This window comes from Hyperolius riggenbachi, chromosome 10 (genome assembly GCF_040937935.1).
Source record: "Hyperolius riggenbachi isolate aHypRig1 chromosome 10, aHypRig1.pri, whole genome shotgun sequence".
Lineage (NCBI taxonomy): Eukaryota > Metazoa > Chordata > Amphibia > Anura > Hyperoliidae > Hyperolius > Hyperolius riggenbachi.
The window spans coordinates 257,547,299-257,559,480 of record NC_090655.1 but is presented as its reverse complement, the minus strand read 5'-3'; the positions used below and the strand labels follow the sequence as shown (position 1 = coordinate 257,559,480).

The 12,182-nt window shown below is 45.9% G+C and overlaps 1 protein-coding gene across 1 annotated transcript; it reads right to left on the bottom strand.

Moving 5' to 3' along the window:
- Positions 1 to 8,838: 8,838 nt before the first annotated feature.
- Positions 8,839 to 9,341, bottom strand: LOC137537123 (gastrula zinc finger protein XlCGF71.1-like). The gene has a single exon (XM_068259256.1). It carries the CDS (start codon positions 9,339 to 9,341, stop codon positions 8,904 to 8,906), a length of 438 nt encoding a protein of 145 aa, XP_068115357.1. The 3' UTR covers positions 8,839 to 8,903.
- Positions 9,342 to 12,182: the final 2,841 nt, after the last annotated feature.

The following is a 12,182-nucleotide window of genomic DNA, read 5'->3' as shown; positions in this document are numbered from 1 at the left end:
AACTTTCATTACAAGAAAAAAAACTACATCTCATGTCTGGTTATGCATCCTGCAATGTCTACAAGTACGCCACTGGGCAGCACTGGTTCAAATCCCAGCCAGGGCACTATCTGCAAAGAGTTTGTATGTTCTCTCCGTGTCTGCGTGGGTTTCCTCCGGGCACTCCGGTTTCCTCCCACATTCCAAAAACATACGGATAAGTTAATTGGCTCCCCCTAAAATTGGCCCTAGACTACAGTACTTACACTACATAATATAGACATATGGCAATGGTAGGGATTAGATTGTGAGCTCCTTTGAGGGACAGTTAGCGACAAGACAATATATATACACTGTACAGCGCTGCGTAATATGTCGGCGCTATATAAATACTAAATAATAATAATAAGTATAAGCTCTTAGTACTGAGCCATGTAATATTGCATTTAGGACTGGATTGGAAGAGGCTGGAAGCCAGGGTGGATGCTCTGTGAGACAAGAAGCTGCACCTCCCATTTGCCCCCCCCCCCCCTTTAAGACCTTTGGGTCAGAATGCAGGACAGGTAAGTATTTCCTTATAACACCAATGTCCTTCTGGTATTCTAAACCATAAAGGTAACAAAAGTTACATCATCCCTCCTGCAGCACTTTTGACCTGGAGCTCCTTGCAGTAAGTCACTGCGTCTCTTCAGAGGCGTAGCTAGGGTTTTCAGCACCCAGGGACAAATTGCATTGTGTGTACCAGGCATTAGGAAGTTGGGAGATACGCAGAAATACACATTGTAACGATCGGTGTCAGCAACACAGAATTTTCTGATTATTGGTGATCTGCAGTATCACCAATAATGCAGATGCTATACCTGATTATGTGGTGATCTGCAGAATCACCAATAATACTGGTATAGCTAAAAGGGTGCTAGAGTGTAGTGCTTGGTGCAACCATAACTTTATTAGTTTTGCAAGACCTTACCAGAGGGGCTGGTAAGGTACTATAAATACACAGACTGTAACTAAATGATTTAGCGAGACCTCACCAGAGGGGCTGGTGAGGTACTATCAGTTCCCGAGAAGCGGGAGATACAGATACTACTGCAGCCAAGGATTCCCTGAGGAGCAGGGAATCAGACTGCACTGCAGCCAGTGGACCTCTGAGGGGCAGAGTCCAACTGACTGTGCTGCCAGATGATTTCCTGAGGAGCAGGGATCGCCGGCTGGACTGCAAGGATGATATGTAATGGAATGAGTGATTCTGATAGACCTGCAGCTGAGGATTTCCTGAGGAGCAGGAAATCAGACTGTACAGCAGCCAGTGGATACCTGAGGAGCAGGGATCACTGACTGGAGTAATATGACAATGATTGATCTGTAGCTAATGATTCCCTAAAGAGCAGGGATTCAGACTGTACTGCAGGCAGTGGACTTTAGAGAGGTAGAGACCAACTGACTGTGCTGCAAGAAGGTCCCCTGAGGAGCAGGTGACCATAGGCCTGAGCTTGCAGCTAGTAAACACCTGAAGAGCAAGTGTCACAGATAGTACAGTAAGTACTAAGATAGTACAAGGGCTAGGTGACAGCCAGAAAGGTCAGACAAGCCAGGTCGGCAACACACGGACAGATAAAGTACAGAGGCAGAAGACTGATTTGGTATCAAGTTACAGGCAATGTTGGCAACAGATAATCAGATGGGCGGAAGTACTGAATCAGAGAGCAGGAGAGTAGTCAGGAAAGCCAAAGATCATAACAGGTAACAGTAATATATATATCAATCCTAGTCTTAGGTGTGAGGTCCTTGGTCTCAACACCTGGGAACTAGTCTAGTAGATAAACAGTAGCAATGTAGCAATCTCCTAGTCTTAGGTGTGAGGTCCTTGGTCTCAACACCTGGGAACTAGTCTAATAGATAAACAGTAGCAATGTAGCAATCTCCTAGTCTTAGGTGTGAGGTCCTTGGTCTCAACACCTGGGAACTAGTCTAATAGATAAATAGTAGCAATGTAGCAATCTCCTAGTCTTAGGTGTGAAGTCCTTGGTCTCAACACCTGGGAACTAGTCTAATATATAAACAGTAGCAATGTAGCAATCTCCTAGTCTTAGGTGTGAGTTCCTTGGTCTCAACACCAGGGAACTAGTCTAATAGATAAATAGTAGCAATGTAGCAATCTCCTAGTCTTAGGTGTGAGGTCCTTGGTCTCAACACCTGGGAACTAGTCTAACACATAAACTGTAATAAAGCAATAGTACTTTAAAGCTATAAACGGAATCTGACTCAGTGTGAATTCCCAGCTAAGGCTGGTTCTAACACACTGTAGGATCAGACTCAGGTCTGAGCGCTCACACGTAACAGCAAACAACTAGCAACTGACAGGCAAGTCCTATATATACCAAAAGCGCTCCACAGCACCGCCTCAGCCAATCCGGAGCATAGCTGGAGTCAGCTAATCGGCATGATCAGCTGACTCCCCTTCTGCTAGCATAAAGGTCCTGTCGCACGTAGCTCTCACCCTGTGTGCACTAGAAGGACCAGGCGAACCAGCGGCAGAAGCCGCCGGCTGGAACGCGGAGATGGCCACCCTGCCGCTTGCCCATGTGGCGGCATCTCCGCTATTCATTACACACATGAACTACTTTGCTGATGCAAACAGGCCAAGCGCTGATTACAGCAGGGAGATAAAATAAAACATAACTCCGGGGCAGAGAGAAGGAAGCAGGGAAGAAGAGAAGCCAGTAAAACCTCCCAGGAGCCCCTCCAAATCAGCAGCAGGTCTTCTATATAACGTCCATACCACTTTCTGTGAGCAGAGGAGTTCTCTCCTCCCAAATATGCGGAGCTCCTCCCACCAACCTACAAAGAGGCTGGCTAGGAAGGGGGTAAACTTAGCCCCCACAGAAGCTCTGCACCTCTAAAGGTAGAAGCCCCCATCAAATATAAAATAATTATAGGCCAATAGATGACCCACCGCCAATAGGAGGAAATCCCAGGGAGGCTGTGAAAAGGCTGCAAGGGCAAGATTGGGCGCTAAGGCAGAAGTCCACCCATTCACTCAGACACTCTCCCAGGGAGCCTATTCCTGCCACAATGGGGCGGCCCTTTTTTTTTATCAAAGACATGTAGCACAATAAATTTAGACAAAAATGTATATAGACATTTTACTTTATTTGAAAGTCAGCACGGAAAGTTTAAAACATATTTTTTTTGACAAAATTCATGTCTTTTTTGACAAATATAATAAAAACTAAAAATTACAGCAGCAATCATATAGCACCAAAAGAAAGCTGTATTAGTGACAAGAAAAGTATGTAAAATTCATTTGGATGGTAGGTTATATGACCGAGCAATAAACTGCAGTGGTCTGAATGGAAAAAAAGTGTCTGGTCCTTAACCACTTGAGGACCCACCCTTTTCCCCCCCCTTAAGGACCAGCGCTGTTTGATGGGATCTGTGCTGGGTGGGCTCTGCAGCCCCCAGCACAGATCAGAGGGCACGCAGAGCGATCAGATCGCCCCCCTTTTTCCCCCCTATGGGGATGATGTGCAGGGGGGGTCTGATCGCTCCTGCTGGTGGCATGTTGCGGGGGGGGGCACCTCAAAGCCCCCCTCCGCGGCGACATTCCCTCCCCCTCCCTCTCCTACCTGTCCCCCCAGTGATCCGGGCTGCACAGGACGCTATCCGTCCTGTGCAGCCAGTGACAGGACGTCCTCTGTCACATGGCGGCGATCCCCGGCCGCTTATTGGCCGGGGATCGCCGATCTGCCTTGCGGCGCTGCTGCGCAGCAGCGCCGTACAATGTAAACAAAGCGGATTATTTCCGCTTGTGTTTACATTTAGCCTGCGAGCCGCCATCGGCGGCCCGCAGGCTATTCACGGAGCCCCCCGCCGTGATTTGACAGGAAGCAGCCGCTCGCGCGAGCGGCTGCTTCCTAATTAATCAGCCTGCAGCTGGCGACGCAGTACTGCGTCGCTGGTCCTGCAGCTGCCACTTTGCCGACGCACGGTATAAGCGTGCGGTCGGCAAGTGGTTAAGGGGTTTTATGACTGCAGTCCTTAAGTGGTTAAACAAACCAGAAACATCTCAATAATGAAGCGAATTAATGGTGGGGGAACTTTTCAATTTTATAAAAATCTTTAATATTTTGAAAACTATAACAAATAGAAGGGGGATTTTTGCATCACAGATGGGCACAAACCAACCATAACATTGTCATGCCTGTGCGTTGCTGTAGGGAGGCCGGGTAATGCCATCGTCTGGAAAAAAATAATTGCTGTCATCTTCAAAACAAAGCAGCACATGGCCTCATTTTTTCAGCCCAGTATAGCTTATTTATGCCAATTGTAGGGGGGGGGGGGGGGGGTATTTTGCATCAATTCAGAATTATCTGCATCTCATTGACCATCACCAGTCACAGACTACAGACCTGCAATGTTACAGAGAGCTCTGGCAGCAAACACTTATTTATTACAGTAAATCTGATTGATGCAGGTAATAGTACATCTTACATCACATGCAGAGGAACAAAACACGTCACACTGTGGGAACAATATACAGCTGATATTCAGCACATTATCCAGAGGAATAACTTTATTAGCAGCTTTAATCACAGGAGAGATACTTGGAGAGGCATCAGATTTCCATTCTAATAGAGTTATTTTGTTACATAACACAGAATCGTTTCCAGCAACAGCTTCCCACATTTATCTATAGCAGCAGCGAATGTTCAATCCGGCTCACTGATAGGCGGCCAGATTCCTCTCTCCCCCCCCCCCCCCCCCTCCCCGCAGTCCTGAGTGGGTGATTTGCGGGAGTCAAAACTCACTTATCGCCGATTCCATTATCATGTATCCAAGGTAACAGTGTGACACACATCAAGATGTTGCAGCGTGTAATACATTGTCATGTGAAGAGTGTCACGGGACACCCTGTTGCCATGGAGATGTGGTACTGGAATTGCTGAGTTTTGAACAGGGCTGTGGAGTCGGTACAAAAAAATACTTCGACTCCTCAGGTTAGGATTCCACCGACTCCGACTCCTCTTATTTGCATATTACAATCTTGTTGATTGAAAGTATGTAACATAAAATGCATCTCTTAACTGCCAACGCTAAGGAAATTTAAAAGACAACTGAACTGAGAGGGACATGGAGGCTGCCATATTTATTCCCTTTTATACAATACCAATTACCTAGACTTGGGCCTCGTTTACATCAAACTCGCTTCCGAACGCATTTGGAAGAGCGTATGTCATGGTAACATGCAAGAACGGCAGAAGGGTATAGACAGCCCTTCTGCCGTCACATAAAATGCGCTGCGCAGCAGTACGATGCTCTATGATGCACTTGAGTACTGTTGCATGCATTCTGCCCGCAAGCGCAGAGCTGACCCATTCACTGTCAATGGATGGGTTCAGCAATGCAGCGGGTAGCAGTGCAGATGGCGTGCGATCATACGCGTTGTGTTCCGATCGCACGGCCATCTGCGCTGCATAGATGTGAACGAGGCCTAAGACTAGACCTTTGTAAGAGTACTTGTAGAAGGTACAGACAGGAACAAATAACATCTATCAGGCCCTAGGCCATGTAACTGTGGGTATGGGTAAGAATGATGTGCAGGTACTCTGCAGGAGAATGAGGGGATTCTTCCTCTATTACACATTCTTCAGGTACAATCTGAACCAGGTTTATGGGTAATAGACAACACCTCTGTGTTCAATGTGCACAACTTTCTCAGTGGATTCCCTGCAGCTCTGTGGGGAGTGCATGTGTAGAGTATAGTACTACTGTGTAACTTAAAGTAAACATGAGACAGATAAAGTGATAACGACAAAAGAAATACCGAGAGCCCAATATAGTGTAGTATGCAAAACAAGGGGTTAGAAATGAAAAGTATATAATGTATATACTCACAAACGTGGGTTACCTCCTAGGTAACCACTGTATAGGCAGGTGAGGAGATTAGACCTGTCCTCACTCAGGATTAAAAGTCGCTCTCTGTAGATAAGGAAATAAGGGGCAACACCCCTCCACCAGAGATGGATGTTGATAATGTAAGAGTGAACAGAGGCGCCAGCAGGATAAAAGGTTTTAAAAGGCTTAAAATCCCTCAGGCAATAAACAGCAGGATAAAAGGTTCTAAAAGGCTTAAAATCCCTCAGGCAATAAACAGATAGGAGTACACAGTATAGTCTCAAGGTCACAAATAGCGCCTCTGAGAGGCGCTATTCGTGACCTTGAGACTATACTGTGTACTCCTATCTGTTTATTGCCTGAGGAAGCAGGAACATACCCGTGAAACGCGTTGCACTGTTTGTTTTGGAGTATATTAATAAACCTGTTGTCATAAAACTGACGGTATCTTGTCTGCTTCGGGAAGGCGAGTCCACCACCACCTCCTGAGGGATTTTAAGCCTTTTAGAACCTTTTATCCTGCTTTTATCCTGCTGGCGCCTCTGTTCACTCTTACATGAGACAGATAAAAGTTGTATACATACCTGGGGCTTCCTCCAGCCCCCTTCAGGCTAATCAGTCCCTCGCTGTCCTCCTCCACCACCTGGATCTTCTGCTATGGTTCCAGGTACTTGAGCCAGTCGGATGCAGTGCGCATGCACACACTCTGCTGCCAGGAATGTACTACACCTGCGCAGCACTATTGCACAGATGCACAACGCTCCTGGCTGTGGAAGCGGCATGTGGCCGGAATGCCCTGACTGGCTGAATTACCGGGACTCATAGCAGAAGATCCAGGTGGCGGAGGAGGACAGCGAGGGACTGATTGGCCTGAAGGGGGCTGGAGAAAGCCCCAGGTATGTATAAAACTTTTCTTTTCATGCTTCTCAGGTACCCTTTAATTTGTAGTCACCAAACCAAATTTTAACAACATATGAAATTATTTGATTTCATGAGCAAAAGGAGTGCATACATTTGCATAAATCAGAATCAACGCAGAATTATTGACCATCTCTATTAGTGACACGGCTACACATCAGGCTTTATTCTTATAGTATAGATGTTATTTAGTATATATAAGAGATTCCTGTGTACACATCATATATACAGTCACAATCAGATACAGTATGTTTATCTGACTTTAAAAAATACAGGGACTGCTTTATTGAAGCAGCACAAGGAACTATTTTTGATTGCTTTATTTCATTTTTGTGGGCTGAGCACAGCTATTACTGTATATATAATTTATGATGACTATTTTCTGAGAAATAGAACATTTTATCATATTTTCTATTTTAATCACAGTTTAAATTCATTAGGAGTCAGAGTCCGAGCATTTTTTCCCGACTCCGACTCCAGGTACCCAAAAATTGCTCCGACTCCTAAACTCCGACTCCGCAGCCCTGGTTTTGACCCCTGCATATCACCCGCTCACGACTCTGAAGGGAGGGAGGTTGGGAGGCGGGAGAAATTTTAGGAATCCACATGCAAAGTTTGCCCAGTCCTGATCTATAGCATGTGATTGTAACACATATCTCCATCCCAGAATTCCTGTATCTCACCTCCAGCCCAAACAACTGTATCCAATCATCTCCTTAATTTACATGTGGGGTGCAGCACTGAGGCATTGGGGTGTCTATAGCAGTGACTGTAACACATATAACAATAACCTGTCCCCCTCTCCACCCCAGAATTCCTGTATCTCACCTCCAGCCCAAACACCTGTATCCAATCATCTCCTTCTAATTTACATTTGGGGTGCAGCACTGAGGCATTGGGGTGTATCTGCATTATTTGTGCTGGAGTATAACATGACCTGGGAATACATATGACTTCTAATGCCTTATCTATTGCTGCTATCATATTTATAGTATTATCATGTAAAATAATTGCCAATCTTCCTCTGTGAGGAAAAGTATGTTTTGGTGGAACAACACTAGATTTTAAAGCAAAGCTAAACTGATAATAAACTCAACAGATAACATATTATATGTGTAGCAACAATGGAATATACTGTACAGTAGAAGCTCCTGGAGTCCCACATTCCTAATTTCACGTTAAAGAGAAAAAAAACTTTTATATGTGTATGATTTGTATGTGTAATACAGATAATTAATAGTACATTAGTAGCAAAGAAAGTCTCATGCTTTTATTTTCAGTTATATATATATATTTTTTTTTTTATAACATTGCATCATTCACTAATATTTGCAGTTTACACATTACACTCAGCATTCTAAATGATTTCACAGAGCTGGCTATTAAACTTTTGAACTTTCCTCTGCAGAAAAAAACAAAATACAGTGACAGACACCTGAGATAATAAGCTTCAGAAGACAGAGCTCTCTGCGACTTTAAAGATTGCAGAGCTCATATAAGCTCTTTTGCTTCGATAACAACTGGAGTTTTTTAACTCTTCCTGTACTTGAAACAATATTAGACTTATATCTCTGCTGCTAATGTTGTATTTCTTAGCAGTACTACGCATACAAATCATTACATCATAAGTTTATTTTCACTTCAGATTCCCTTTAAGGGGTTGCATTCTAACTCTGAATTGGTCCAGTGTGAGATCTCTCATGACTATTCAGATGATTTCCATGAGAAATATTCCCCACAATCAGCATTTGGATAGGGCTTCTTAACAGTGTGACATCTCTCATGCAGTACCAGGCCTGATTTCTGATTAAAACATTTCCTACAATCCTTAGGGCTTCTCTCCAGTGTGAGATCTCTCATGTTTGTTGATGCTTGTTTCTCTTACAAACGCTTCACCACACTCAGCACAGGAATAAGGTTTTTCACCAGTGTGACCCCTCTCATGTAGGACCAGACCTAATTTCCGTGAAAAGCATTTCCCACACTCAAAACATGAATAGGGCATCTCACCGGTGTGCGTTCTCTCATGTACGACAAGTTCTGATTTTTGTGTAAAACGTTTCTCACACACCATACAAGAATAGGGCTTCTCACCAGTGTGGAATCTCTCATGTAGGATCAGAAATGTTTTCCGATGAAAACATTTCCCACACTCCGTACATGAATAGGGCGTTGAGGCTTGATTTGCTTACAAGAGTTTTCCCACACTCACTACAGGAATAAGGTTTCTCACTAGTGTGATATCTCTTGTGTATGACAAGATTTGATTTCCGCACAAAATATTTCCCACACTCAGAACATGAATAGAGCTTCTCACCAGTGTGAGATCTCTCATGTATGACAAGATCTGATTTGTGAACAAAATATTTCCCACACTCAGCACATGAATAGGACTTCTCACCAGTGTGAGATCTCTCATGTTTTTCAAGCAATGATTTATGCCCAAAACATTTCCCACACTCAGGCAATGAATAAGGCTTTTCTCCAGTGTGAGATCTCTCATGTCTGACAAGATGTGATTTCTGAACAAAACATTTCCCACACATGGAACAGGAATAAGACCCTCTTGCAGGGGGAGAGCTGTGCCGGGTATGAGGCCCCTCAGGGTTAGACAGGTGAGGGGAGTCTGGGGGAATATTTGGGGTAACCAAGATATCTGCAGGAGACTCTTGTCCAGTGACATCATCATCCGTTGTAGAGTCTGTGGATACAGAGAGACGAGTCTCTGAGAGGTTCCTGATGCCGGGACTCCATCCTGCAAATAGAGATACATCATCACTTCCTGTTAGAGAATTCTGAGGGGAGGAACAATTATCATTAGGGATGGTCAGTGAGCTGCTGAGAGTTCCAAAATGATGCAAAGTGTATGCAAATTTATGCAGTTTGGAATTCTGCCAAACAAATGCATTTTCTGGAAAAATTTGATTCGCTGCGTACAATTATACATTGAAAAGCATAAATTGTAGAGCTTAATGAGACAATAGAAGCAATGTGTTACTCCTGTGACAACAGACCTATATGTAGTTATAGCCAGAAATCTGTGTTATGTTTGTAGAGCAATGTGGTGTCCCTTGTAATGTACCTTTACCTCTCTCTTGTCCCCATTTGTGCAAATTAAGATATTGTGACGTTACACAACACTAAATGATAGGAGCTGCGAGGTGGAGGAATTATCCATTTATACCATGGAGACCCAAAACCACTAACACTTCTGTAACTGGATATAAACACATACATATATACAGGGCCGGGCCGAGGCATAGGCTGGAGAGGCTCCAGCCTCAGGGCGCAGTGTAGGAGGGGGCGCAGAATTCATTCAGCTGTCATTCCTAATTGTGTTTGAAGCAGAAAGAAATAAGAAAAGGGGATACATGGCAGTGACTGCAAGCCAGATAACTAGATATTAAGGTGTTGGGGAGGTTGTGGGCCCTGTGGCGCCTCTTAGTCTAATAGGAATCAGTGTGTGATGGCTGGGGTGGGAGGGATGGAGGGGCGCACTTTGGTGTCTTAGCCTTGGGTGCTGGAGGACCTTGTCCCGGCTCTGCATATATATACTCCTATATATACACAGTATAGTCATATCTCTCCTCCTATCCTTCTATTCAATGAGGAACCAAACTGCTGCACAATGCAGCTCCTATTGGACAGGAGATAAGGTGGGGGGATGGGGGAGACCTCAGAACCAGAAGCTTTCACAGATCAAATTGCAGAACTGTTAAACAGCAAAAAAATGAAACTGGTACTTACTTGGGGCTTTTTCCAGTCTGCCGTGAGGTCCCCGGCATCCTCCTGGCTCCTCTCCCGGTCCCGCTGGTGGCTCTGTTACTGGCGACTTTAGGCCTGAAGGTCGCCAGTTCTTCCTTGAACAGGGACATTCCACGTCATCACGCCGCCCGCTACACGTCATACGCGCCGGCCGGTATGAAAGTCGGCATGTGCAGGCAATGCGCGGTTCAGAGTTAGAAAACTGTGCATGCACAGGACTGTCACGCTAGCCAGCCCGATGACATGGAATGTCCCTGTTCAGGAAGAACTGTCCGACCTTCATCACAAAAGTTGCCCGTAACAGAGCCGCCAGCAGGATCGGGAGAGGAGCCAGGAGGACGCCGGAGGAACTCGTGGCCTACGGTGGGCTGGAGGAAGCCCCAGGTAAGTACCAGTTTCATTTTTTTTACTGCTCCCTTTACGGGTCCCTTTAATGATGGCAACTCTGCAGGGGGGAGAGACCCCAGGCAGATAACATATCCTGTCATCACTGCAGCTATGTGCATTATATGCACTATATGACACTCCATATTAAGTAATATCCTGGGTGAGAATCTAGAGTGTGTACAGGAGAGCCAAAATACAGAATATTCAGCGACAACGGCACCCAGTGGACCCCTAAGGATGTTGTTCTCCTCATCCCATCGCACTAGGAAACCTCCTCCATTTCCTTGTCATCAACCCTCCCCAACCTAACCTCATCAACCCCCCCCCCCCCCCCCCCCCCATTGTAACCATCCGTTCCACAAATCCTCAACCCTGGCCCAACATCCACACCCACAACCTCTAAAAACACGTGCCTCTGAATGCAAATGGAGGAAATCCCGTCTCTACTACCTCTAGATTCTGAATTCTCTAGACTTCATTCCACCACTACTACCCCCCACACCTCTCCCACACTCCACCCACCCTGGATGAAGTTACCTGCTCCTAGCGACCTCCTCTGACACCTCCTACCCCCAAGACCCCGTCCCATCTAACTTCCTCCATCCTCCCGATTCATTGTGTGTCTCCAAAAATTCTACCTCAAAAACTCGAGTATCTAGAGAAGGCCTTTGTTCTTCTACCACTTGTGGAAGGTTTGCCTTAAAGAGACACTGAAGCGAGACTAAATCTCGCTTCAGCTCTCATATATAGCAGGGGCATGTGTGCCCCTGCTAAAACGCCGCTATCCCGCGGCTTAACGGGGGTCCCTTCACCCCCAACCCACCCCCCGCAAACCTTGGTCGCAGACTTGGTCGTAATTTTCCCTTCCTGGAGGCAGGGCTAACGGCTGCAGCCCTGCCTCTCAGCGCGTCTATCAGACGTGCATCGCCGCCTCTCCCCCGCCCCTCTCAGTGAAGGAAGACTGAGAGGGGTGGGGGAGAGGCGGAGATACGTGTCTGACAGACGCGCGTGGGGCAGGGCTGCGGCGGTTAGCCCTGCCCCAATGCGGAAGCGCTCCCCGGCATTACGGAGGAGATTTGGGGGGACAGGCACCCCCGTTTAAGCCGCGGGATAGCGGCGTTTTAGCAGGGGCACGTGCCCCTGCTATATATGAGGTCTGAAGTGAGATCTATTCTCGCTTCAGACTCTCTTTAAAGTGGACCTGAACTCTTGCACAGGAAAAAAGGAAAACATAG